Consider the following 27910-nt stretch of genomic DNA (forward strand, 5'->3'; position numbering starts at 1 on the left):
GGCTCGAACCCGCGAACCGTGAGATCATGACCTGAACTGAAGTCAGCTGCTTAACCGACGGCGCCCCCCCCCCCGCCCCAAGCTCCCCGCCTTTGATGTGGGGTAAGACAGGGAACAGCACACCCCCAACCTCAGGACCCCCGCCTGGGCCTTGCTAACTCCCCTCCCAGGTCCTGGTGCCGAGACCCCACCCCTCGGTGGACCGGCCAGAAACCCGGCCCCGATCCAGGGGTCACCCGCAGGGAGACTGAGTACTAGGTCTGCTCATGTGCTCAGTGGCCACTTGGACGCCATCTTTTAGGGAGATGTCCGTTCACATCCTCTGCCCGCTTTGTCGTTGGGCAAACTGTTGGCTGTCCAGTTGTAAGGACGCTTGCTTCGCACATCCTTACAACTAGACCCGCCTCCCGTGTACAAGATTTGCAAATATTTCCTCCCACTCTGTGGGCTGTCTCTGGATGGTGCCCTTTCATGCACCAAGTTAGTTGTGATCAGTCCAAGTTCACCTGCTTTTTTTTCTCCTGCTGCCCGAGTTATGTACGTATCATGGTGAAGAGCCCGCCAGCCAAGTCCCAGGCCGCAAAGACGGGAGATGGAAAAATCACACCAGCAGTGGTGCTGAAGGTTCCCCGGAAGGTCTGGCGGCCCTTGGGGGCCGGGGGTGGGGGGGGAGGGGGGGAGGGGCGAGGAGAACCTTCCAGAACCGGGGAACAGCAGTTGCAAAGACAGGGAGGCCAGAGTGAGTGAGAGATTTGCACTTCCTCTCCCCCCTCCCACCTCTCTCCTATCCTCATCCCCAGGACCCCTGGGCAGCCCCTGCACCTGCACCCTGGGTCCCCGGGGAGGGGGGCAACTGGCATGAGGGTGGTGACGTGGCTGTGCTTAGAGAGCTTCTGGGTCCCCGTGGAAAAATCCAAGCCCGTCACTGCAAGAAAGGAGCGGGGTGTCAGGACAGCGGTGTGGCGACTGACCCCTGCACGAGCTTGCATGTGAGTGGAGGGGGGAATGCAGCCACCTGGGGTGGGGAAGCAGGGGAGACGCCTTGGCCTTGAGAAGGTGAATTCTGAGCAGATGCCCACCAGTCAGTGAGTAGGAACCGGGCAGGCGCAGAGGGAACAGAGTGTGACAAGGCTCAGAGGGGAGCAGAACGGGGACCGTGGGGGCAGCGGACAGCGGTGCCGGTGGGCTTGGTCTTTTGGGGGGCAGGGAGGACGGGACAGCTTCTCAGGAGCCGGCCTTGACTTCCACACGAGGCAGGCCCCCTGGACCAGGGTATTTGTGGAGGGACGGACCTCAGGGCTGGGCCCCAGGGGAGGACGAGGGGGGTCTCCAGTCCAAGGCCTTGCCCTGGACCCAGCTCTCCGTGACTTGTTTTGCAATCAGAGGTCCGGCCCCCCTGTCAATCCATGAATGTCCCCTCCGGCACAGTTGGCAGGGCCCCCAAGGGGACGGCCACCCTTGGGACTGGACCCCCGTGCTGGGCTCTGTGCATCGTGTTCCCCGTTAACTCGTCTTCCTGAACCCCTTCGTGTGACACGACTGCCTGGCTCGCGGGCGGCAGCCGGCCCTGGCACAAAGCACCGGTGTCTTGGCCAGACGTCCAAGCGACCTGGCTCCCCGCTCGGCCCCCACCCGGTCCCATGCCCAAGGCCAGTGGGACGTTGACATGGCAGCCGCTGTCCCGGCCTCCTTGTGTCCCACCACAGCGACGGAGATGAAAGGGTCAACCCCAGGCACAGTGGGGGCCTTGTGACCCCAGGTTCCTTCCCACGTCTACTGGGGGGTGGTCACTGGTCTGCTGGACAGTCGTGAAATATTCTGAACCCCGTCTCCCTGCCTCGCCCCCCCCCCCCAGGCCCATCTCCAGGGCCCGTGTTCTAGGGCCCCACTGCCCAGCTTTGCTCCCTGCTTGCGGGGGGGGGGGGGGGGCCCTCCCGCCCTCCCTGCCCCCGAGGGCCCTCGTTGACCCTCGTGTGTAGCCAGTTCTCGGAGAGAACAGCCAGTCCGTGGGGTTCGGTCTCGCTTTGCCTTCAGGCTGGAGGGCGCTGGGAGTTGCGTCCAGCTCTGTGGCCGGGCCGTGGACCCCACCGCAGAACAGCCCGGGGAAAAGACGGTGACCGAGTGCGGGGCAGGCAGGATGGCCGGAGTCTGGCCCGGGCCAGGTTGGACCCTCCATATGGGTCCCAGGTCACCTTGGGCAAGTCGCGCAGCCTCTGTGGGGGTCAGAGAGGAAGGACAGGGGTCCCGAGAGCTGCTGAACGTGTCGCCCACATTATGGGGTGCGGCTGGGGTGAAGGGAGAGGGTCTGCTCTTTCCTGGGGGAGGGGCAGCCTGGGCTGACCCCGTGCAGGTGGGGCGGGGAGCCAAGGGAGGCTCCCCGGGGGGCAGGACCCTCCCTGAGGCCACTGAGCTGGGGGGGGGGGTGGGCAGCAATGCGGTGGGGCTCCCGGGGTCCCGGGGCCACCACCGTGGGGTAGGTGTCTCATGGGAGGAGCCAGGGCTGCAGGCCGAGGTCCCTCCCTCACCTGGGGCCTCTGGTTCTCCAAGTCCTTCCCTCCGGGGCCCCCCTCCGTCCCCTGGGAAGGCCGGGCAGAAACCCGAGACTGAGCCTCGGCCCGGTTCAGGCAGCCGTGGGGCCCAGGCCTCTCCCTCCGGCCCTCCTTCCTCCTCCTTCCTCCTCCTCGGGAGCCAGCCCTGCGTTGCCATGGGGATGGCCGGCCAGGTGGGTCCTCCCCCCACCTGGCCTGGGGCGCACACACCTGGTCAGCTCCGAGCCCGGGAGGGGGGCGGGCCGGGCCCCTTCCCCTTCCGCCCCCCCACCCCGCGGCGGACCCCGCTTTCTGGGAAACCCTGTCAGTTTCCTCTGACCTCTGTTAACCCGGAGTCCGCGGCCCACAGAGGGAGGCCGAGTTCCGCCTCTGACCTGAGGCTTCCTGCCGGGGGCACACACCTCCACCCCGGCTGCTGGCTGAGCGCACTCCTCCCAACTCCCCACCTTCCAGAAGGTTCTGGGCCACCTCTGCCCACATCCCTCCTGCCACATGGCATCCCCGGCTGTGGACGTGGGAAGTCCAGGCAGGGCTGCGGGGACGCAGACGAGGCAGGCGCTGACCTTTGCTGGCTGGGCAACCGTGGCCTCTTGGACCGTCGAATTGGGGACGGGGTTGGGGCTGAATCAGGTTTCCCCCCTGGGCAGTGTCCCCTGGGGTGGGTCGTTCCTGCAGAGGTCGGCCTGGGCGCTCTGGGGGCCGAGCAGCATCCCGGGCTCCCGACCCCCTCCCCCCCATACCAGGAACACCTTGGTCATGACAACCACAGATGTCCCCAGACACCGCCCTGTGTCTCTTGGGGGGCAGGACTGCCCTAGGTGAGACTCCCTGGGTTAGGGGCCTCCACTGACCCCCCCTCCCCAGGAGACTGCCTTCCACAATCACGTGACCACCGAGGTCCTGGGGTACTGCGCCCATTTAAACGCACACACTGAGGGGTTCAGTCGCTGGAGCAGGAGCCTCGTGGTCTCGGGGTGGAGAGTTCGAGCCCCACGTGGAGCTGGCTTCAAAAGAAATAATAAATACACACACACAGACGCACTGCGTGGGCGGAAGAGGGGTGGGTCACGCGGGGCTCACCCTGGCTTGCACCGTCTGACCCCTCGGGGATCTACCCTGAGGTCTCGTGGGAGCAGGGCCCGGACTCTGCTGCTTTTCCAAATAGTTAACGGAGGGTCTCCCTCCCCTCACCCGCCGCTGGCCACCGTGGCCATTCGGGACCCTTCTCCGCGGGGCGCCCCGGGCGCTACTGGGCAGTGGCCTCCCCGGCCCCACCGCCCGTGGGACAACCACAGGTGTCCCAGGCGTGGCCCTGTGGCCCCGGGTTGAGGGGCCGAGGTCATCCCCATGGAGAGCTGGGCCTGTGCTGCCCAACACCGCCCCGGGCCGCGGGGGGCACCGGCACCGACACGTGCCGGGTCTGAGATGTGCCGTGAGGGCAGAACACCTACCAGGTCCCCAAGACTTTGTGGCGGCGGGGGAGGGGAGAGGAGAATGTCAAAGACCACGCTGCTCATTGTCCCATAGCGGACACGAGGTAAAACGGTGACATTGTGCCTACAGTGGGGCCAGTCGAACAGACCCTCCAGTTACCTTCCCGTTTGTTTCCCGGGCGTGAAGCGCGGCTGAGAGGTTAGATCTCCCAACCGCGTGGCGTGCACGGGGCCACCGGGACCCCGCACACCTCCTTCTGCTCCGCCCTGCGGGCCCTGGGGCTCCTCACACCGGGAAGGGGACGCGGGCCACAGGGCTGGACGGAGCGGGACCGGAGGCGCAAACGCCACGGGCAAGAGCCCGGCTCTCCAGGGACGCAGAGGACGGCGCGCGTGCTCGCGTGCAGTACGGCTCCTACGGAGGAAGGCGTCCAGCCGGAAGAAGCTTCCGCACCAACGGGCCCCCCGCTTGGGATTTTCTTCCTCCAAACCAAGCGCCAAAAACCAAAAGTGGAGAAAACACAAAACCAACGAAGGGAGCGCCCAACGCGCAAGATCCCAAAACGATTCCTTCCGTGACTGGTTTGGTTTTGGACCACGAGGTCAGACAGCGGGGGTGTCGGGGGTCACCGGCGTCGCCCCCGTGTGTCCACAGGAGCCCCGGACACGGAGGGGGTGTCCTTGTGCCGCTCCCGTGCGGGCTGTGCCGAGTTCTCCGGGAGGAGCCGGGGGCCACGGCCGCGTGAACGGCTCCGTCTTGACGGGCCGCGGACAGGCCTGGAAGGACCTGGACGCCACCTCCTGCCCGGGCCCCCGAGCCAGCAGCTCTGAAGTGCTCGAGGAGCCTGTCCCCTTGCAACAGGCACGGTCACCAGGTCTGTCTGGCAGCTGGTGGGGACGGCCGGGCGCCTGCAGGGGACATGGGTCAGGGAGGGGACACTTAGGTCCCCAAGGCTCGGGCGAGCCCCCAGCTTTCCAGGAGCCTGGTCTGGGGCAGATGGAGAGAGAAAGTGCCAGTTTCTCTGGTTTGGCCTCGGGTCACCGCGGAGGGGAGGTCTCAGGGCGGCACCCACCCCTCTGGGGTCCTGACCCTGGAGGTTGCCCCGCTTTTGCATCAGCCTCCCTCAGCTCGTCGTCGACCCTGCGGGCCTCACCCCACCGACTCCAAATCCCCCCCCAAACCCTCGGGACCCGGTCTCTCAGTCCTTGAAAAGGGCAAGCCGTTAATGGGGGCTGGCCGGCCGCAGCCGGGCTGGGCATGTGCGACACAAGGCCACAGAGGCCGCGGGTCAGACCATGTTCCCACCAGGCCCCACAGAGTGACACCGGTCGACTTCCGCTTATCTTTATTCTCCTCCTGACCAGGTGAGACTTTGGGGGATCTGGGAAGTGGAGGACCCTGAAAGCCGGTCGAAGGAGCCAGCAACCCGTCTCTCTGGTGTCCACAGGAGACGAGGGCTCCTCCTGCGATTCCCCGAAGCTGAGCGTTGGCTCGTCCCAGCCCGCGGGCAGCGTCCAGGGGAGCCCCCAGCTCCCAGCTCCGTCTTCTCCGGGGCTCCGAGGACAGAAAGTCTCCGAAGCGGCTCCAGGGGCAGCGCGGCCGGGCCCCGACGGACGAGGAACCGGGACCACCTCCCTCTCCCAGCGGCTGCGGCTGACCCCGCGGACGGCCCGAGTGACCCGCCCTGGGCAGTCACTCCCGAATCTGGGAAAGCGGAGGGGACACGAGGAGCCACCTGGTCCCATCTGGCGGTGCGCAGGCTCGGGGACGGCACAGGCCTCGTCTGCTGGCTCCACCGACAGCTTGGAAACCCGCCACATCCTTTCTGCCGGGTGCCGGCTCGCTGCCGTGAAGTCAGAAGTGTCTGTCCCCTGAGCACGGGGCGGGGATGAGCGGGTCCCTCCTGAGGCGCAGGTCACGGGACGCTGAGTGACAAGAGGCGGTGGGGAGGGCAGAGGGGCCGACCCCACGGCCACCTCCAGGGACAGTGCTGGGCGTTGGGGGGAGGGGGCGGGGGCGCCCCTCCCTGTCCGGTGAAGGACGCCGGTGTCCAGAGGTCCCCTCCGAGGCCGCATCCCTTGGGAACAGAGTGAGGCCGGCTCCTGGTGCCACCCCCACCCCCTCCTCCCGCGGTGGGCGGCGGGCGGCGGGCTCGGGGCTGGCGCTGCCTCCCCGGGCGGCTCTCCCGCCCTGGGACTGGGCCAGGGTCTGACCCCCCAGAACAAATGGGACAAGTACGATGGGCACAGTTTGCTTTTTCTTTCCCTGTTTTGTTTTGAACCTAAGGAAGCAGGTCTGAGAAGACGCCAGGAGCAGGGCCGCCCTCCCCGGAGACGGGCGGGCGGGCGGGGGAGAGCGGGGCGCCAGGGGGACCCCGTCACACGGCGGTGCGTGTGGGCGTGCTGGGCTGGTTCAGCCGCAGCGTTTTACACAACCAGCCGGCGAAGTCCACTTCCTCCACCTCGGACCGCTTGATGAAGGCGTGGTTCTGGAAGGGGAGGAGGAGCCCGTCAACGACCCGGCCCGGCGGGCCGTCCGGATGCGCCCGCCCGGGACGCGGGCAGGAGGCCGCTCTGCGCCCGCTCACTCGGGCCCGGGTGCCCCCCCCCGCGCTGCGGCTCCCCTGGCATCGTCCGCGGGGGGCTGAGCGGCACCCCGGCCCCAGCGCCCGTGAGCGTCTCCAGGCACCTCCCTGTGTCCCCCGGGGACAGTCACCCCTGGGTGAGAACGTCTGATCTGGAGCGACAGGGGCCTCTGGGAGGACAGTGAAGTCCCTGACACGTTCTGTCTGCTGCGGCAGCCACTGGCCACGGGAGGCTCCGAGGCCTTTACCCGTGGCTCCTGTGGCTGAGGAGCCAAACCAGGCCTTCTGTTTCGGTTCAAGTAATTTAGAAAGCTGCACGCGGCTGGCAGTTCCTGCGCAGGACAGCTCAGTACCCGAGGTTCCTGGTTTGCAGGCCGGGGGGTGGGGGTGGGGGTGGGGGTGAGCGACGCTTTCCCAGCGGGCCGTGCTGGGAGGGGTGGGTCCTGGGGGCAGGTCTGGTCTCCTCATGCGACACCCGGACCCCCAGCTGCTGCCTGCCCTGTAGGCAGGGGGTAGGAACGGGGGAGAAGGGAAGTCAAAAAGTCGGTCCCACAGCAGGGTATAAGTGGGACAGAGAGTCCCGGGGGGCGCTGCGGGGGCCCCGCCATCAGTTTCTCTATTTCACAGATTTTCGTGTATCTTACAACGAACAGACGTTTGTGACGTCACACGTGCCTCTAACACACGTTACTGGGACACCTCCTGCGTCGGAAGACTTTCCGGAAGAGTCACCGCGCGCAGACCCTTCCCGCCGGGCGTTCTCGGTGGCGCCCACGACCAGGAGACGCTGGTCGTCACCAGAACGAACAGAGGATGTGGGACTGGGCAAGGTGTCTGGGGACACGTCAGAGGAGGGGCTGAGGCGAGACCCCAGGAAGCAGCCAGGCCAGCTGAGAGGGGCCCGGGACACGTCCCCTGGGGAGAAGCACTGTCCTTTGCAAAGGTCCTGAGGTGGAGGCTAACCGCAGCAAGCGGGAAGGCTGAGGCTCCCTTACTGGAAAGACCACGTTCCGGTAATTGAGAGACACGCGTGTTGTGACGCTCGGCACCAGAGACCGAGAACCAGCAGGTGTGACCCTCACGGTCTCGTGTCGTGGAAGTGCCTGAAGAGCAGGCCTCCCCAGGCTTGGCAGGGTGGCTGTGGGTGAGGAGGCCCGGCAGCGGAGGGGGTCAAATTCACAGACAGAAATGCCCCAGGTCGACGGGCTGGCAGCCCCACCCGCCCCCACCCTGCCGGGGGGGGGGGGGGGGGGGGGGGGAGGGGAGTTGACGCCCACCTGGCTTCTCGAAGACACCGGACGCCGCACAGGGAGGCCGGCGGCCCTCGGGTCTCCCCGATCTGTGGGGCCCGCCAGGCCCAAGGCGGGAGCCACACAGAAGCGTGAGGGCCCCGACCACGGGCACAGCTGAGCCATCCCGCTCCTCCGGGAGCCAAGGGCGCCACGGCTGCTCGGAGCAAAGGAGACCCGCAGGGGACCCACACGCGCCCCGAGGAGCGCCCCCGGGGCCCGGAACCCGCGGCCTCACTCACCGTGAGCGTCTTCAGGTCGGCTCGCTCCGCTGGGTTCTTAATGAGGCTGGAGAGGAGGACAGGGGGTGGGAAGACAAGGCAGGGCTGTTAGCCGGTGGCCGCGGAGACCCGCGTGCGGAGCCGGGGTGGGTCAGCCCGGTCCCCACGCCTGGCCGGTCCGAAGCCTGGATGCAGCAAGGCACAGAGTCTGCTCTGCTCCCCCCTTGCTGGGAGGGCACGACCCCCGGGGACAGAAGGGCAAGAGGGATGGGGCGAGGCCGTGGGGACGCCCCCGCTGCTGCTCCGTCAGGCCCAGCGGCAATGCGGCTACACTGCTAACGAATGTCCCCAATTTGGGAGTCCCAGTGTCAAAATGGAACTTTTTCCTTCAGAAAAGCAGAACTGCCCCTAAGAACCGTTGCTCAAACCAGCCTGAGGCCAAATGGTGGCTGTTCAAACACAAAAGAAAACGCGACGGGTACAGAAGCATTGACATGTGTCACTGGATTTGAGCTGCAGCATGCTGGCCAGCGGTCGTGCAAAGGGCCAGTGGTGGCTTTGCCACCAGGAGCGGGTGTGCTGCTGTGTGCGATGCCCTGCCGGCCGCTCATCCTGATGTGCAGGACGGCCCTGAGGGTGAGGGGCGGCTCCCAGCCCCATTCCTGCTCCGGAGCCTGCGCGCCCCGGGCCCGGGCTGACGCGGCAAGAAAAGGTGGCCACTTGCCAGAAAGCGACTGGGAAGGCTCATGTGGAAGATGGGGCAGTTACGGGCTTGAGAGGCTAGGAAACGGAGGTGCTTGCTGGTGGAAGGTGAGGCGGGAATGGCATCATTTCCACACGGCCCGTGACCCTCGTCTGCTCTGGGGACAAGATGGGGCCACCAGCTGGACACCACGACTCAGCAGCCTCGAAAGGGAACCCATCTGGGTTCTCGGGTGGGCTCCAGGTGCCCCCCAGGCATGGCCACCCACCGGCAGCGCCCATCGGTCCCAGCAGAGGGGCCTGGCCCCAGACCAGGAAGGAAGTGCACATCTGGGTCGGTGGCCAGGGTGTGGGCGGCCATCCCGGGAGGCAGGCGGGGCCCCTGGCGGCCTGGCATCCCGCCCCGGCCCGCCCCGAGACCGTGCTGGAGGCGGTGGCACCTTACCATTTATTTACAAACTCCTGGAAGTCCTGGGTGAAGACACCGCTGGGCAGCTTGGGAGGTGGCTGTGGGCGGACAGAGAGGTGGGGGTTAGATGCTCAAGGATGGTTCTGGAATCACGGGGAAAGGCGCCTGCCAGTCCTGCGTCCATGGGGACAGCACAGCACTTTTCGGGGACCCTCAGAAGGCACCGCCCTTGGCCCCAGTCCTTTCACGTTCATTGCTAGAGAGGCACCCCTCCCCACCCTGTCTTCCAGCAGCTTCCCCACCCGCCCTGCCAACTCGGCCAGGCTCTTCAGGGCTCTCTTTGGAAAGGTCTGGCTTCAGGATCACAACTGGTTGTGGGGGGAAAGGACAGGGCCCACCCCCACTTTACAGATGTGCGTCGTACTGTCTGGGCCACCTGTCTCCAGCAGGGGGTTGGGACCACCGGGGGGGGGGGGGGGGGGGCAGCTCGTTCCAGGTTCGGGCCTGGAAGCTGGGGAAGCCAGGACACAGGCGCCTGGGTGGGGACAGCTGTGTGTGGGGCTAAGCCCCTGTCAGGGAAAGCTGTGGGCCAACGGTCCCGGTGAAACCCAGCAGGGGTGGGAGGACAGACGTGCTCGCTGGGCCTGGGCGTGGCTGCCAGGTGCAGGGCTGTGTCACCAGAGCCAGCCCGTCCTGTTCTGTCATCACTGACCCTGCTCTGAGCTGCTCACTGGACGCCCAGCCCTGGACCGAGCCAGGGCCTCAGGCAGGCCGGCCGCCCTGTTTCTCCGCCCAGACTCAAAAGGGCCACCGAGAACACGCTGCGGCCCACACAACGCCCAGGAAGGGTGGCCTGACCGAGCTGGGAGGGCGGGCCTCGGGGTCAGGCCCTACTCAGCCCTTTCCTGGCCCGAGGAGCCACCCCCGTCCGTGCCCGCGGCTCACTCGTGTGTATGAGGGAAGCGGTCCCGCCACCTGCCCCCCGCGACAAGCTCCGGTCTGTGCCTGCAGCCCCTTCCTCTGAGTCACGCGGGCAAATCGAAGCCAAACGGCTTACTCCGCCCCCGGGCAGCCGGGCCGGGGGCTCCGGGTACGCACCTCATTCACAATGTAGTCCAGCAGCTCGAAGATGGCCATGGCCGGCCGGCTGTCCGTCCCGTGGCCTGCAGGGGCAGAGACAGACCCAGGGGTGAGGCGGGCGTCCACTGAGCACCCTTCCCCCCGACGCCGGCCTGAACCAGAGGCGGCGGCCTGGCCGTGCCCCCGGCTACTGCGCCTGCCTCCCTGGTAAAGCGGCTTCTCTTCTGAACCTCCCGTGACTTAACAAAACAAAACAAGACGAGACGCCAAAACGAACAGGAGTGTTTTTTGAGAAGTCACACATTTGGCACGGTGCTGCCTCCAGGCTGTGCCAAAGTCACAGCCCCTGCTTTCTAGCGCACAGGCAGGGGGTGGGGGGTGACCACGAGCAAGGACGGCAGCGTGACCTTGCTCGGAGCCGCGGGTGAAGGCGGCATCAGGCCCCAAACGCCGCCCAGGATGGATGAGCGGCTGGGGGTAGCTGACCCTTGTCTTTGGCCCAGCTGACCAGGGCCAGGTTTGGCCGCTGGACTTTCGCCTCCTGTCCCCTGTCCTGAAACGGGCACGCGAGCTGGGGCTGGGGGAGGCGCTGGCAGGCCGAGGCGGCCTGGCACGACACCCCCTGCGGCTTCTCCCTGCCGGGACGGGGCCTCGGCGGAGTGCCCGCGATGCCATCCGGGAGTTGGTGCTGGGAGGGACGGAGCCAGGGCCCGAGGACACACACGGGGGCGGGAGACGGGAGAAAACCAAGACTCCCGGACCCCCTGGGTCTGGCACCAGGAGAGGAGAGGAGCCGGACTCACAAACCGCTGCCGGACTGCCGGCGCCTGTGGGCAGCGAAGACACAGCGCCACACACAGGGACACTCGGCCGCCAGCAGGAGCGAGGCGCCCGCCCCCGCCGCCCCGCGGACGGACCCCGGACACGCGACGCTCAGGGAGGGAGCCAGACACGAGAGGCCACGCGGGCTGGGAGTCCGCGGGTGTGAAACGTCCGGAACGGGCTCGTCCACGGACGGGAAGGGGGCTCGTGGTTGCCAGGGGCTGGGGCGGGAGTGAGGGGTGACGGGGATGGGGCTTCTTTTTAGGGTGATGGAACGTTCTGGAACCAGACAGTGGTGATGGCTGCACAGCCTTGTGAAGACACAGCCACTGGCTTGCACCCCTTAAGCTAGTAAGTCACACGGTGTGTGACGTCTCTCTGTAAAGCTGGTATGAAGCAAAGGCACAGGCCAGCCGCTGTCCACGGCGCACTCCTTCAGACTTACTCCGCTCCCTTCCTGTCACCTGACTTAAGGAAAAGAAAGACAGCAGAGCCCTGAGCGCTGTTTCCTAGTTACGCTGCCGTGACCCTTCGCCCTCGCCCTCCAAAGCGGCCAAAGGGCCAGCCTGAAGCTCTCTGGCCCTGGGCAGCCCCCCACCGCACAGGTGACCGCCGCGGGTACGGAGAGCCCTGTGGGAGCCCAGCTGGCCCCCGGCGCCCCCCAGCCTCCCGCTCCCTCCTGCGCTGCGTGTCGGGACTGAATCCGGCAGACCAGCCGCGGGGGTCTGACTTGAGTCAGTCTCGGTTTCTGAACGGCAGAGCCTTCGCCCAAAGTCCAGGCGGTGGGCCTATGGGTGCTCACTGGGCAATCCCCGTGGGCATCTCTCTACGTTTGAGCGTTTCCGGAATAAAGTGCTGGAAAAACCACCCAAATGACAGTTTGGCTGAGAGGTTAGTTTCTAGATGCCCCACAGCTGGTTAACACGTGCAACTGCCCCTGGATGGGACCATGTCTGGGCGGCCGTCCCCATAAGCCTCAGGTGCCCAGGACACCCCGTGGGAGACAGGACCGGGTCTGGGGGGCAGTCCCCACAAGCCTCAGGTGCCCCGGGATACCCTGGACGGGTAACACTGCCCGTCCAGTCCAAAGTTCCAGATTCAGGCCATACCACTGATGGGGCGTCCAGGGGGTCTCGGCCGTGGTGAGATGCTGTGAGGCTCTCCTTCTGCCCCGTCAACCATGGGCCGACCAAATATGGCCTCTAGCTCCTTGGCATCCGGCGGGGGGATGGGGTACCTTCCGATGGACAGCTCCACCAGGGACAGGCCCATGCTCCAGATGTCCGACTGCACCGAGTAGTGAGTGCCCTGCAACCGCTCTGGCTGTCGGGGGAGAAGGAGCAAAGAAACGCCCAGACGGAAGCTGGACCCTAGCGTCCCCATGCTGGCCCTGCCACCCTCCAGAGACCGGCAATGCAAAGAAGGCCATTCCATCCCCTGCTCCACCGCCTTGGGACAGCGAGGCTCCCAGCCGGGGCTGAAACGGCACTCGAGACCCGAACCTCTGGCACTTTTGGAAAAGGATGACCAGCCCACGAAGAGGCAGAGTGTAGACTCTGCTACAATCCCAAGACTAACTTCTCAGAGTCTGCTCCCGAGACCCCCAGATGTTTCTGAAAACACCTGAGGGCCAGTTTCTAACTGACCCCAGCCCTGCACTTAGTCTCTGATGCTGGCGGAAAGGAACGAGGCAGGTGTTTCCAGAGAAGGCCCCGAGTGAGAAGACAAGGTCGCTAGAATCTGGACAGAAAGTAGGACCCCAGCAGAAACACAAAGCGTGTGACGGAGAATTGCAGGCTTTTGAAAAACTTCTGGAAGACAAGGAAGAGCTGACAGGAGAGGGGAGAGTACGGACGCCCCCAGGCTCCCTGACAGACTTACAGACATGTAGGACCGAGTTCCCACGAAGGAGTTGGCCATGGAGTCGATAAGCTGCCCGCTCACCCCAAAATCGCACAGCTTGATCTCCCCTCGGGAGTTGACGAGGATGTTGGATGGTTTCACATCTGCGGGCGGAACCAGCTGCAGGTGAGGGGGGCCCGGCCCGGCTGGCCCGCCCGCCGCCTAGACGCCCCGGCCCGCTCACCTCGGTGCATGATCTGGTGCTTTTCCCGGAGATACGCCAAACCCCGGAGAACCTGCGGGGTGGGAGGGAGGGAGCGGGTGAGCAGGGCGGCGTCTCGGGCAGACCCGAGGGGCCACTTGACTGGGACGGGCTCAGGAGCCCACGTGAGGCTGGGACAAGCGAGAAGAGTGGCAGGGACGGCCACAACGCCCCGCCCCCACTGCCTGGAGGGTCTCGCCAGCCTGACGGGCACCGTCTGCTGAGAGCTTCCGTGCCGGGCTGCCCCGAGGCCCCGCAGACCGACGGCTAATTCGCCACGTGAGGACAGCACTGTGGGGTACCACCCACGGGGCGCCAAGGCCCGTGCGGGGCAGGAAAGCGTCCCTCCACCTCATGTGCAAAGAGGTGCCACCTGCTCAGCCCCTCGGTTGCCAGAGACGGGGACCTCCAACTGGGGCCAGGACAAGAATAGACTCGTGCGGAGCCCAGGGCCGGGAGTGGGTACATGGACCCGCCCCAGGGGTACGGCGGCCCTGGGGGGCCGGGGGGGGGGGGTCGGTGCAGGGGGAGTGCGCCTGGAGCCCTCGCACTTACCGCGATGCTGACCTTCCCCAGGATCTCCTCGGGAATTCTCTTGGCTTCCTTCAACACCTGGTCCAGAGAGCCGCCGTCCTAGGGTCGGCACAGAGGGGAGAAAGCCGGCTCTGAGCGGTGGGCCAGGCGGGGCCTGCGGTGCAGAGGAGGAGTCCCAGAGGGACACCGGGAAGCAGGCAGGACAGCGGAGCACTTCCCCGCTTCCCAGGAGCTGGAGCTCAATCTCCTCCACAGGACACGGAGGCCAGACCACAGCCAGACGCGACTCGCTGGTCAAGAGCAGGGACCCCCTCCGGTCCCTGTCACCTCCGGGCCTCGGGACACTCCATCCAGTAAGGAAGCCACGAGAGTGCCGGCCGGTGTCCTAGGTGGCCCATCCTCCCAGAAAGCGAGGCCCAGGACTCAGCCTTCCCCAGCTCGCCACACTGGCAGCAGGCGGAGGGAAGCAGCCAGCTTCTGGGGCTGGGTTCTCCTCCTGCAGGTCGGAGGCAGACCCGGCAGAAGGGCAGCGGGGGCCCGAAGGCACCGGCACAGGAGAAACACCGCTGCCCACAGCTCCCGGCTCCCGGGCCCCCGTCCCTCAGGCCTTGTCACGCGCTCGCCGCTGTGCGCAGATACGTCCTGCCTTCAAAGGACGGGCACAGGTCCTGCCAGTCTGAGTCCCACCTCACCCCACCCCAGTCATGGCCTTAAACCCGCAGGCTGTGGGACAGCAAACCTGGAGACCAAAACTAGGTGGGGCTCTGAGGAATGCCCACTGGGTCCCCTGGGACGCTAGATGGACCCACTAAGTTCCACGCGCGGGGGCCAGCATCTGAGCTCAACGCTGGGCAGCCTCGGGCCGGTACGGTCTCCACCAAGCGGCTCTGGGCTGCCTACAGCCACGCGGCTTCCTCGAAGCCAGAGGAAGGGGTGCGGGGAGGAGAGCCTGAAATCCCAGGGGTGCCGGGGCCTCGTATCTCCAGCACTTCTACCCGAGTTGTGCCCAGTGAGAAAGGCCAGGGGTGGGAAGTTCTAGAAAAGCCGATACACGATGAAGCCTCTACAACCTGCACGTGACTCTCGAGTGCCTAGACGGCCACCCTCGGGACCGGGCGTCCTGGCTCAGCCCGCTCTGTCTGCAGGGCGGGGGCGTTCCTTCCAGCCCTCCCGTTTTCTCCTGCATCAACCAATCTTAGAAGAACCAAAAAACAAATTCTTTTAAAAGCATAACCCTGCTTCCTGACGCGGCTCTTTTCATTCTTAATTGTCACGGACCTACCACAGGCTTATAAACGAGGATGTCCGGGGGGAACATCCCCAGAGGCCATGGGAGGCCAGGCACTGCCCAGTCCTGCCGGCCACACGTGTCCCACACGTCCCCAGACGTGGCCCGGTGTCCCCTGGGGCAAGAGCAGTCCCGGATGAGACCCCCCCTGGTCTGCACTAAGTGTAAATCGTTGAAGTCACGTTGACAGGAAGTGGCAGAGATATAGCACAACTGGGTGTCTCTGACCCCAAATCTCACGCGTGTGCAGCATCCCACACTTTCATTCTGCGTAGGTGTCCTAAATGCTCTGGGAACTGTACCCTGATCAAGCAGGTGCTACGTGAGTACTTTCCTTATAAAACCCTCAACTGTAGGCACGTCACCCCCTAATCTCCTGGGGAGTCCGCTGGCCTCCCCTGAAGCGTGACTTCTATTGTTCCAGATCTTTCTGTGTATCTGCATCGGCATCCACATGCGCGGGGAAACACGGAGTTTCACAAACGTACCTAAACGGCTCCCGTTATGCGTACTTTCTCCTCAGGGAGCCTCGTGCTCGGGGCACACACGCCCTGTCGCCCAGTCACCTCTGTCCCCGGCCTGGGTGGGGATCACCCTTTCCTCTCCCTGCCGGGCGGAGGTGTGACTTCAGACCTGACTAGACCCCAGGAAACACCAAGAGGTGCCTGTGAACAGTCAGCAGGCTGCCCCCCAAAGTACCCGCTGTCTGCGGGGTCCGTGCCCGGAGTGGCCCCAGCGACAGCCTCAGGCCACCAGGAAACCACCGACCCGCTGCTTCTAAGCCCCACACACCCCATGGGCCGGCCAGGGGAGACCATCCCTGCGTGCGGAATCCACGCTGCTCGTCACCAGCTGGGGGTCTCTTGCTGCAAGCAGGGGCCGGAGTCCTCCCAGCTGGACACGGGAGCCAATTCGCACGCAAACCTGCGCAGATAGTCTCGCCCCCTGCCCTCGGCTCCAGGTGCTGGCGGAAGGCTGGCTCTCCCGCCCCCCAGCTCTACCGGTGGAAGGCGAGAACCTCGTCCCCAGCCGTGCCGCTAAGAGGCGAGCGGTGGCGTGGACGCCTGACCCCAGGCTGTCGCCCGATATGGCACACGAGTGAATGACGGAGAGACAGAAAACCCTGGGGAATGTGGCTCTGGAGGGGATCGTGTGACATGAAAACACCACGAAGGGCAGTGGGCTGGGGGCCACCCCCCACCCCGGTTACTGTGCTGTCATCTTGTTCTCTCCAGGCCTTCCTTGCCCAGACCGCCCCCTCCTCTGGGCTCACCCGAAACTTGAAAACCGGTGGCCTCCTGGCTTCGTGCACGGTAACCCCCGCGGCAGGTGGGGAGCGCGGGCCTCACCTGACCGCGTGTTCTCACGGGTGCTACACGCTCGCTCTAGCTCCCTCCCACCCTTGTGATAAAAGCAAACCGAAAGAACCCAACCAGGAATGTGTAGAGGACGAGCGAGCGATCAGCCGGGATCCCTGCCCCTCCCCCTCATCACTGCAGCCCATTCTCCGTGTCGCCGAGGCGCAGATGCCTCAGCAGGAAACCGAGAACAGAAGCGGGGCCAGGGGGCCGAGGTGGGACGCGGGGCCTCTTCTGCAAGGGAAGGTGGCAGCTTCGGACCGCACCGCGCTCCAGGGCAGCAGGGAGGGGAGCCGGAGGCTTGCCTCGACCACCTTTCTTGCCCTTGGCTCTCTCTGGCAGCGACCGGCGGGCGGGGCACTGCCTGACCCGGGGCCTGGGGCCTGCAGCACCCCGTCTGGGGCACGGTTACACCACGAGCGCTCACGAAGCGTCCCTCACGGGCGCTTGCTGAAACTCACTTCCTGCCTGCGTTACAACACCGTCGGAGGGGACGGTGCACGCCTGCGAGGCGTAACCGAAGCCGCTGTGCCTAAGGCCACAGCATCCTGGTTTTGCAAGGGCCCCACAGGGCCAGGGCCCGGGGAGCCGGGCGGCAGACAGCCCCACACCTGACGAATTCGGCTCGGAACAGGGTGGGCAGCATTTCCTCCCGGGGCCCTCAGCTCTGACCACTTCTGCTTTTGTTACACCCGATCCCACCCAGTTCTGACGTTCAAGACCACAGTTTCTTAATAAGGGGGCTCGTCAGAATCAGCCATGGTGGTTTGAAACAAGAGAGGTGCCCGTGTTCCACCCCGAAGCTTCTGACTCCGCAGGCCTGAGCTGGGGGGCAGAGCGGGGTTTCGCCTTTAACGGAGCTCTCTGTTCAGAGGGCACCTGGGAAACATCAATCGAGATTGCTGGACGCCTTGGGCCCGGCAACTCCAGCTTCGGGACCTTATCCCGCGTCTCGTGTAAGGGAATTTCATCCGCTGTGGCTTGGGACGGGTCGGGATCAGCCCGTGCCCACCATCAAGGAGTGTTTAATAAGCCACCTTACAGGCACGCGCCGTTGCCGGAACACGGCCGGTGGGGAAAACGAGGCGGGCCGTGTGCCAGCAGGGAACGGCTTCTGCCACGCACCCAGGGAGAGGCGAGGCCGGAACGGGGGCAGAGAACCACGGGACCTGCGCGCGCACACGCCGACCCCGCCTGGGGCATCTCGGGAAGGACCCTGGAAACAACGGTGCTTTGCGTCTGAGGACACGGCCCGAGGCTGGCAGGCGGGGACCCCCAGCCGCCCGCCAGGGCGCACTCACCATGTGCTCCATGCAGATGCTGATCTCGCCGTCGCTGTAGAAGGCCCCGTAGAAGCCCACGATGTACGGGGAGTTACACTCGTGCAGCACCTGCAGCTCGCGGATGATCTGGTTCCGGATGGCCGGCTTGATTTCCAGGTGGATCAGCTGCGAGGGAGAGGGAAGGGGGCTCGAGACCGGGCCTCGGAGGGGCACCCGCAACGAGGGGGCTTCCACCGCGCGCGCGCACGTCCACAGATGAACGTGGCCACCGCGCACGCGCACGTCCCCCGGCCGCCAGCAGGAGCGAGGCGCCCACACCCGCCGCCCCGCGGACGGACCCGAACACACAACGCTCAGGGAGGGAACCGGCCACGAGAGGCCACACGGGGTGTGAGTCCACGGGTGTGAAACGTCCGGAACAGGCTCATCCACGGCCGGGGAGGTGACTGCTGACAGGCATGGGGTTTCTTTCTGGGGACAGGGAATGTTCTAGAATAGACGGTGGTGGCAGATGCACAGGTCTGTGAATGTACACCACTGAATTACATATACTTCAAAGGGGTAAGCGGGGGGGGGGGGGGGGGGGGGGGGGCCTGGGTGGCTCAGTCGGTTGAGCCTCCGACTTCAGCTCAGGTCATGATCTCACAGTTCGGGAGTTTGAGCCCCACGTCAGGCTCTGTGCTGACAGCTCAGAGCCTGGATGGAGCATGCTTCAGACTCTGTGTCTCCCTCTCTCTCTCAAAAATAAACATTTAAAAAAAAAAAAGGGTAAGTGGAGGAAGGGAGGTGGGGCCAAAAACCCACATACACGCACACACACACGCAAAAGGGTAAATGGTGTGGCACGTAAAGTACATCTCAGAAAGCCTGTTTTAAAGCAAACCTCAATGGAGCGAACATTTTCACTTGGCTACAGGGGAGCTCTGGTAAGAGGAATCTTCCCCCCCAGTCACCCAAAGCACCAGCCCAGGACCCAGCCCAGGGTGGCCCGGGACCTCCGCCCCTCTCCGCCAGGGGTCTGCCTCTGGAGTCCCGCATCCCCACACGGAGGGAGCTCCGGGCCACCACCCGAGGGTCCTAGCTCCCCTTCACCTGAGCTTAAGTCGGCAGAGGGGACGGTCACCTCGAGATTCAAAAGGTGAGAAACCAAAGGAGCATCTGGAGAGATGTAGGACGCAGGTGACAAAGCGCCAAGAGCCACACCCACCAGGAAAGAGCTGAGGCTGTGGTTCCCTGTCCTGGCCACTGAGGATCTCAGCTGCCCTGACCACTGCGACAGGACAAGAGAAACGGGAGAGGTGGAAAGGGATCGAGGGTGTCTGAGCCTTTCAGACATTTGCATGGAGTCCCTGTGACGGGCAGAGGGAGTGGTAAAGACCTGCTCGGAGGGAGCAGGGGAGACAACTGGCTTGGGGGAGGCTCCCCAGGCCTGGAAGGCCAGGTGAGAGTTGGCCGGATATGGAGGGGAATGGGTGCTCCGCGGGGGGACAGAGAGCGGACTGAGGGCACCAGGAAGGCGTGATTGTGGAGTTCAGGGTGGCACATGGCGTCAGCTCGTGACGATGACCCCGGCGGCCGTGACTGGTGGGTCGCAGTGGCACGGTGCCCGGTGCCCCTCGCCTTCCCCAGCAAAGTCGGGGAACTGTCGCTGCCACCTGCGGGGGCAAACTCTGGCCGCACGCCTGGGCACCGCCCCGCCCCTGCGGCCACCCGTCCAAGGACTCGGGGACACTCTCCCCTTTGCAGGACCACCTGCCCGGCGGGGACACTCGCGACACGCTGGCTCCGAAAAGGAGTGCGGCGGTCTACCCAGGAGGCAGCGGTCTCCTCTCAAAAGCCCAGAAAGAGGGCCTGGTTGAGGCCGAGGGATGAGCAATACGGGCTGATGGCGGCCAGCGCTGCCCCACAGAACAGGCCGCGTGTTCCGTCTTAAACCCTCCCGCTGCCACATTGGAAAAGTACAGGGAAAACAGAGGAGAGGAATTTTTCGTGTATTTTCACTCAATGCGATGCACCAAAACATTACTGTTTCAACGCATAATCCGTGAGCTTTCCCCACCCCGAGCCCCTGAAACCCGGAAAGCGCTTCCCTACACAGACAGCACACCTCGGCCGGACCGTGTCCCGACGGCTCCGTGGCCAAGGCTGACCGGGCCAGCTGCTGCCGACGGTGCGGCTCTCGACCGAGAACTTCAAAGGGGCCGCAGATGAACGACCGAGCTGCAGAGCTAGAACTCTACAGGCTTCACAGAAGAGGAAGAGTGGGCAGAAGGGGGCACAACCGGACGGAACCCCGGACGCCTGGGGTTGGAGCCTTTAACGTGAAGTAAGGCCACAGTCAGTCAAAGGCTTTCGGGAAGGACGCTGCAGAGAGAACGCGGGGGCGAACGAGACTGTAGAGCGAGCCTTCCAGATCAGTTAGGAGCCAGCCTGCCAGCATCTCGTCTGGGGAAAAGCTGGAGCAGGGAGCGAGGGGCACGTCTCTGAGCACGTGCGTTCACAACTCCCGACATCAACCCGGTGGGAGGAGGGCCGAGGGGCAGGTCTAGGTGCCGCGAGGTTAAATCCTGCTCTGGGCAGCACTCAGCTGGTGGGCGGGCAAGTCCGTGTTGGGGCCAGGCTCCCCGAACACCAACACCACGCGCTTTCCACGCCACTGCCCTGGGGTCACGCAGACGCCAAGGACTAGATAAGGCTGGAGCTCGGCATCCAAACCCAGCACCAAACCATCTCGGGGTGTAAAGCGATTATCTCCGCCGCACGATGGGGGGCCAGGAGGTGCGAGCTACAGATAGGGGGGAAATAAATTCTGGACGCCACAAGCTGATAGCGCCCATCAAGTCGGGGTTGACTGCAAAGGGCCAGCCTGAGAGGGGCCCACCCCAGCCAATTCACACGCTGCCCCGACCCAGCGTCAGGCTGCCCGTGTGTAAAGTGGGGCTGTTGCTCCTTTTAAACCAGAACATAACGCTGGCTCGGCCGTGGGCCGGGCACTTGAGAGATGGCAGCTGGTCCCACGATGTGGCCTTACAGAGGCCACAAACCTCCGTCGCGGAGGCAAGCAAGTGCCCAGGGGCCGTGCAAACACAAGGCCCCAACTCACTCGTCCGCTACCAGTCTAGGGAGGCATGTACGGAACCAACGTGATCTTTGCAGACTCTCCTGGCCCGACTGACGCAGGTTTGGTTCCTAGGGCACGAGGGGTCAGAACGCCGTGCTTCGGCCAAGAAAACACAATCAAGTGTGACTGTAAAAGTCCAGACCAGTTCACTCGGGGCTTATGTAACCAGCCTCCACGTGCCCCCCACCTCCATCGATCAAAGGGACCGGAGCCACGCGGGTGACAAAGGATGCTGGCCCACGGAGAAGCCCACCCTGGCCCTCGGACTCCAGCCCGGCTGGCGGGCTGCATTTGCAGATCTGAGAAGCTCTGTACTCAGAAAGCATGGCATTCAGACCCAGCACGCGGGGACTCGGGATCCACCCAGGGTAATGGCGGGGAACGACCGAGGCCGGTCTCCCAAAAACCGCTTTGCGTGTCAATTTCCCACCTACGCCCCCAGCTGAAGAAAAACAAACCGGCCTCTTGGGTGAAATGGGCTCCCGGATGGGATTCAAAAGAGCCTACGACCTCCGCTGACTGGCTGAGACAGAGCTCCTGGGCCTGTGGAGTCGCAGCCCCGAACTGCGCTGGCTGCGAGGACGGCCTTCTTGTTCCAAGCGTCTACCAAGTAAGTGCCCGCGGGCACAGCTCCGCTCCGACACGGTGCTGGGCGGGCAGCCCCACGGGGCCCACACGACTGAGAGGCCACAATCTACGGGGAACAAAACGGGAGGTCTGCTCCCAATAGGTTAGACCTGTTCTTCTCTTAACTTTTTACTCTGAAGGACTTCTGGAAGCATGGGAAGCTGTTAAGACCGGCAGTGCCCATGTGGACTTCACCCCACTTCCCTCACGGCGACGGCTCGCTCACCCGTCACAGGGGAGCACCCATCACAAGGGAGCACCATGGCAGAACTCATCCGGGCCCCAGGCTCAAGCTCCCGAATCGTACTCCGAAGGCTTGTCCGTAAAGGTGTGGACAAGCTCCCAGGCTCAGGCTTACCATGAGGCACGTCCCAGGGGACTGCTCAGCTGGCCCGGGAGCACTCTCTGGTGCCTCAAGCCAACTCTGACCAGCTCTCTGTTCTCAGTCCCCCCCACCGCCCCTGAATCTCGCATCTGCCTTTTTATCCCCTGTTCTTTGGGTGACGGCAGACCAGAGACTTCTGGGGCTGCTCTGGTTTTGAAAAGGCTGCCTGCGGGAAGGGGACAGAAATAGGTTTCAGGAGGGAGGGCGGTGCTCTGGGGGCAGGAGAAAGAGCGACGATGTTAAATCCCAGCGGCAAGGGAGCATGGCGAACCCAGGGAAGGCAGGACCCGTGCGGACCCACCTGGGCGCAGGGCGTTCAGGGCTCTGAGAACATAGGTGGGAACCACCGGGGCACGGGCTTCCAGAAAGGGTTGACTTGCTATGCCTGTATGAGCTGAGCGACTTATCACACGGACTGTGTCCCCCGGTTATGCGTGTAGGAGTCACCAGTCCCCAAATGGTCACACCCTCCTCTTCTCCACCCCTACATCTCTCAGGGAGGGTTCTCGCCCACCTAGCCAGGGGGCTGCACCGTGGCCTGGGAGCCCAGAAGAGGGAGCCAGTCTGTCCCAGTCCGGATGTTTCTGGGAACGTGACCTGAAGTCCTGGAAGGCAGCGGTCGGTCAAGGAAGGGCAGCCCGAGGCAGGCGGGCATTCCGCATCCCAAGAGGGCCAGCTCTCGCTAAGGGCCTGGGCGAGTGCCCGAGTGCCCAAGTGCCCTGGGCGGATCAGAAAGCAGAGGCCTGCCCCACCACACGCTGCTGCACCGCGCAGGGGTGCAGGGCCCGCCCTCACCAACTGCCTCTCACCTACCTTTCTCGCCATGATGAGGCCGGAGGGTCTGTGTTGAACCTTGGTGACCACCCCGCCGTTCCCGGCCCCCAGTTCCGAGATCCTTTCGAAGTCATCGTCCTTGAGCTCTCCGACCTTGGCCTTCTGGGTGAGGAAGGCTTCCAGACGCTTTTTCTGCTGCTCGTCAAGTTCAAGCTCTGCTAGCTTCTTCTGGAGGTCCACCAAGTTTGCTCTGCAAAGACCCCAAGGGCAAGGGCTAGCCAAGAACATGCAAGCTACAGAGAGATGACCTGGGCCAGCCAGGCTCACCGTGTGGCCGCCGCATGCCAGGCCCCATGTGTGTGGCTGGAAGGACGCGGGAACAGATCAGACCCAAGTACTGTGCAGAGGACACGGCCCCCTCCCTGAGGACGGGCTCGTATTATGTTGCTCTGAACATTAAGCATTTATACACACAACATTCCTGGAGCCACTTAGTAAAACAACCAACCACGTACTCGGCACTTTATTGGGTGATTCAAGGAATTTTCCAAGGGATTTTGACAATAAGGTAATTTCACTAATGCCTTGACTTTAAACCAAATCTTGGAGTAAAAAGCAGCTCCCTGTAAGAGGTGGGCAGACATTAGCTCAATGCACACAAGGACTAACACAGTGCTGTGCAAAAGAAACCAAACAGGGGGCACCCAGGGGGCTCAGTCGGTTAAGTGTCCGACTTCAGCTCAGGTCATGATCTCATGGTTCGGGAGTTCGAGCCTCAACTTGGGCTCTACCCTGACAGCCTGGAGTCTAGAACCCGCTTCAGATTCTGTGCACCCGCCTCCACCCCGCGCCCCTTCCCCACTTGTGCTCTCTCTCGCAAAAATAAACATTAAAAAAAAAAAAAAAAAGAATAAAAGCCACACATGCAAGTTATTTTATTTTAGATGTGTGCAATTAAAAATATTTTAGCAACATTAAAAAAATATACCTTAAAAATAGACCAGGTAATATTAATTTCAACATGTTTGACGTAACCCATCAAAAATACAATTTTCAGGGGCACCTGGGTGGCTCAGTTAAGCGTCCGACTTCGGCTCAGGTCATGAGCTCACAGCTCGTGAGTTCGAGCCCCGTGTCAGGCTCTGTGCTGGCAGCTCAGAGCCTGGAGCCTGCTTCCGATTCTGTGCCTCCCTCTCTCAAATATAAACAAACATTTTTAAAAAATTAAAAAAGAAAGGAAGAAAGGAAGAAAGAGAGACAAGACAGAGAGAAAGAAAGAAAGAAACTCCTGTTCCAGGGGTACCTGGGGGGCTCAGTCACTTAAGCATCCGACTTCACCTCAGGTCATGATTGCACCATTCCCGAGTTCGAGCCCCACATCAGGCTCTGTGCTGACAGCTCAGAGCCTGGAACCTGCTTCAAGTTCTGTGTCTCCCTCTCTCTCTGCCCCCTCCCCTGCTTGCTCACTCTCTCTCTCTCTCTCTCTCTCTCAAAAATAAACATTAAAAAAAATTTTTTTTAATAAAAAAATACAATTTTCAACATGAAATCAATAAGAACCGATTAACAAATACTTATTTTCTTCCTTTTCATTTAAAGTGTTTGGCATCTGGAACACGTATTATACTAACTACTCCGTCTCCCCTGAATCTGGATAAGCCACGTTTCAAATACTGGCTGTGGTCAGGGGCTTACTGGACCAGACAGGGAGGGTACTTGAGAAAAGTCTCTAAAGGAGAATGGGCCACCTCAGGGGGTCCATGGCAATCAATTTTTTTTTTTTTTTTTTTTTTTTTTGCGAGAGAGCACAAGCTTGAGACAGAGCAAGCAGGGGAGGGGCAGGAGGGAGAGAATCTTAAGCAGGCTCCGTGCTCAGCGTGGGGCCCAATGCATGTCCCCACAACCCTCAGATCATGACCTGAGCCGCAATCAAGAATCAGGCGCTCAAACGGGCGCCCCCACCAATTTCTGATGGCCTTTAAACCAAGGTTGATCGCCCCCATAGACCTCATTGAGGGGTTCAAACAGGGAATGAAAGAGGGAGACTAGAAATTTCTCAGAAACCTTCCAATCCCTCAATTGACCGCAACGAGCCTGGAACTCAGAGGCCTGAGCAACGGGGCACAGGCTGGGAACGAGATGGTCTGCGGCTGGCCGGGCAATGCCATCTGGGCCAGTACTGCAAAGAAGCTGCTAGAAGGCAGGGGGCTACCTGCCCCTGGGTATCAGAGCTTTGCAAACCCCACCCTGTTTTGTTCTCCAGATCCTCCTGGGAGGCGGGGATCTTGGAGTCCTGGCCCACGCAGGAGGGAACAGGCTCAGAGAGGTTAAGTAACCTGCCTGAGGGTTACAGTGCACGGACGTGGCAGTGCCTGGAATCAAACCCGTGTCCTGCGCGATTGCAAAGCCCCTGCTCGCGGCCCCGAGCCAGGACCATGGGCCTGAGCAGGTGCTCCCTGAATGCCTGGTTAACAAGCACCTGGATGAGGAATGGCTGAGAAGGACCGATGGACAGAGAGGAGAGGAGGCAAAGCAATGAGCGTCCGCGACACGACTCCTTCCCGTAGAGTTAAAGAGGCAGCTTTCGAGGCCAGACTCTGCAAGGTCTCTGGCATTGCCCTGTGATATCTAAAATGCATTCTGGAGTCAGCTGATTAATCCATTTTAAATTTAATAGCAACTCAGCTGTGGTTATTTAAAAAAAAAAAAAAAAAAAAAACACTGGAATTCCAATGGCTGGCTTCCTCTACCGGGGGGAATTCTGGAAGGGATGGAAATCAGAAACCACGGTAAGAGGCAGAGAAGGGAGTATGAAGAAGGCGCTCTCCTGTGAGAAGCAGCAGCAGTAGGTTTTTGAAAGTAAGGAACACATCCCCACGTACAGCCGCAAACTCAGAGCCAGGAAAAGATGTCAGCTTTTGCACACACAGCCACCAAGACTCCCTCCCCCGGGGCCCAGAGTGCCAAGTCCCCCGAGAGGTGCCCAACATGCAGTTCACCCATCACCCCTGGTTCTCACCGGGTCACACCACAGGCACAGCAAACAGACCCCAGCTAGGGGCCTCTGGAACCACCCTGCCTCTCTTTAGCGTGGGGAACAGGAGTGGGGACTTGTTCTGTGGCCAAGGGGTCACCCTGGCTTGACCTCACGAGCACGTGCCCCTCACACAATACGACTCTGCTACCTTGAACCCCCACGGTCCCAGATGCTCCTTTCTGTCCCCCAAGTCCCAGCGTCTGCAAGGCTCCAGCCCCCAGAGGCGGTGGCTCCCCTACCCCCCCCCCCCAGGTTCCTGCAGCTGAACCTCACTACCCAGGGACCTTCTCCCCAACTTCACTACTCAGGAACGCCTACCCCACGACCTCACTACTCAGACCCTACCTCCCCCCACCCCCCCAACCTCATTACTCAGGGCCCCAACACCCCATCCTCTCCACTCAGGACCTTCTCCCGCTGACCTCACCACTCAGGACCCTGCATCCCATCCTTTCCACTCAGGGACCTCCTGCCCCGACCTCACTACTCCGAATCCCCCACCCCAACCTCTTCACTCAGGGACCCCCCCCCCCCAGCCCCCACTCACCACTCAGGGCCCAACACCCCATCCTCTCCACTCATGGACCCTCTTCCCGCGACCTCAGCATTCAGGGACCCTCCCCCCCTCCTACCGACCTCACCACTCGGGGACCCCCTCCCCTTCCACAACCCGGCCAAGCCCGGCCCACTCACTCGGAGGCGCCCTCGCTGGTGGGGGACGGGCCCTCTGCGATGGCGGGGTTGATAGTGAGCGCCGGCAGCACCGGCTTCCTCCGGGCCAGCATCGGGGCTCCGCGGGCCGGCGGCGGCGGCACCTCTAACCGGGGCCCATAGGGGGCGGGCCGGGAGCGGGCGGCGCCGACGTGAGCCCGGGGCTGCGGCCGCGGCCTAGGCGGGCACCGGGGCGGCGAGGGCGGGCGTCGCTGCGGACCGGGGCCAAGGGGCGCCGAGAGGCGCCGGGGCTGAGGCCGAGGAGCCGCCGCCGCCGCAAGGAAGGCCCGCCCGAGGCTGACGCTGCAGCCGGAGCCCGGGAGGCCGAGGGCAGGGAGGGGGAGCGACGAGATCGCGGACCGGCCTCTCGCGAGAACCAGCGCCGGGAGCCGCGCGGGCCCGCCCCTTACCGCGGCGCCTGCGCACCAGCCGGAGGCCGCCTTCCTGTGGGGGGTGGGGGGAGGGTAAAGGGGGCGGAGACCTATTGAGGCGGCGCCCTGAGCCTGCGCCCTAGCTCGCGTCCGACGGCGCGTTTGCGCATGCGCTTGGGGCTCTGGGCGGAGGCGCAGGGGAGACGGAGCTAGCAGGTTAGGGATGAGAGCGGGCAGGTGGGCCGGAGTGAGGCCGTGTTCCTGTGAGCCTCGTGGGTGCTCGACTAGGGCTCCGTGAGCCAGTAAGATCCCCAAAAGTTGTGGGAGGCCACCCAGGGTCAACTTCGGTCTTTTTGCCACTTACGGACACTTTCACGCCCCCCACCCGTGATATCAATTACCCAATTCTTTCATGAAAGGTCATTTCAAAACATTTTTAAAATTTTAAGTTGACTTATTTATGTATTTATTCAAGTAATGTCTACACCCAACGTGGGGCTTGAACTCACAACTGCCAGATGGAGAGTCACGTGCTCCACTGGCTGAGCCACGTGCCCCTCAAAACAGTTTTTAAATTGTGGCGAATATATGTGGCATAAACTTACCACTTACCATTCTAAGTGCGCAGCTCAGCCGCGTCAAGCACACTCGCATTGTCGTGCAACCCCCCCCTTCTGACTCCAGAACTTTCCAGCTCCCCAGACTGAGACTCTGTCCCCATGAAGCACTGACGCCCCCCCCAACCCCACCCCCAGCTCCCACCTTCTACTCTCTGTCTCTGCGGACAGGACTTCTCTAGGGACCTCAAATATTTAGAATCATACTGTTAAAAAGAAACCAATAGGCCCAAAATGGATTCACTCGTGTTACGCCCCGTGTCAGTAAACCAAGACTTCATACCTAACCCAATTACAGTGTTAGGCTCTCACAAGAATGACCTTTAACGAGCCAATCTGGAATTGCTTGGTCATCACTAGTGAGATAGCCTGCCTGATAGACAACCCCCCTCCCCCGCCGGCCTTCCCCCAAAGGAAGGTGACCCTGCTTGAAACAACCCACTCTTTGCTAGAAACTTCCTTTTTCTGCTGCTTCTGCCTGTAAAAACCTTTCCTTTTGTACAGCTTTTCAGACTTCCTTTCTACCTGCTGAGACGGGGATGCTGTGCACTTCATGAATCCTTAAATACAGCCAATTAGATCTTACGTTTGCTCAGTTGAATTTTGCTTT

General features: G+C 62.9%; 1 protein-coding gene and 2 long non-coding RNA genes across 6 annotated transcripts in view; 2 read left to right on the forward strand and 1 right to left on the reverse strand.

Moving 5' to 3' along the window:
* The window catches only part of LOC123605115, a 30470-nt gene that overhangs the window by 2226 nt on the left and 334 nt on the right, over positions 1 to 27910 (forward strand). The gene's annotated exons all lie outside the window — the stretch shown is intronic.
* LOC123605116 lies at positions 125 to 7393 on the forward strand. 2 transcript variants are annotated; one of them, XR_006715583.1, is made up of 3 exons: positions 125 to 636; positions 801 to 989; positions 7195 to 7393. It is a non-coding gene; the product is annotated as an uncharacterized LOC123605116 (long non-coding RNA). The 2 variants fall into 2 exon arrangements; XR_006715582.1 differs by lacking the exon at positions 125 to 636 and having other exon boundaries at positions 659 to 989.
* MAP2K2 (mitogen-activated protein kinase kinase 2) lies at positions 5312 to 26691 on the reverse strand. 3 transcript variants are annotated; one of them, XM_045491519.1, is made up of 12 exons: positions 26295 to 26675; positions 22604 to 22814; positions 17676 to 17822; positions 13750 to 13827; positions 13177 to 13228; positions 12972 to 13096; positions 12200 to 12413; positions 10287 to 10351; positions 9225 to 9286; positions 8099 to 8144; positions 7563 to 7692; positions 5312 to 6471 (listed from the first exon to the last, which is right to left on the reverse strand). In XM_045491519.1, exons 1-12 carry the CDS (start codon positions 26384 to 26386, stop codon positions 6410 to 6412), a joined length of 1284 nt encoding a protein of 427 aa, XP_045347475.1. In that variant the 5' UTR covers positions 26387 to 26675; the 3' UTR covers positions 5312 to 6409. The 3 variants fall into 3 exon arrangements, with proteins under 3 accessions (XP_045347475.1, XP_045347476.1, XP_045347477.1); XM_045491520.1 differs by lacking the exon at positions 7563 to 7692 and having other exon boundaries at positions 26295 to 26691; XM_045491521.1 differs by lacking the exon at positions 7563 to 7692 and having other exon boundaries at positions 6330 to 6471; positions 8099 to 8206.

The sequence above is a fragment of the Leopardus geoffroyi genome, chromosome A2, assembly GCF_018350155.1.
Source record: "Leopardus geoffroyi isolate Oge1 chromosome A2, O.geoffroyi_Oge1_pat1.0, whole genome shotgun sequence".
Taxonomy (NCBI): domain Eukaryota; kingdom Metazoa; phylum Chordata; class Mammalia; order Carnivora; family Felidae; genus Leopardus; species Leopardus geoffroyi.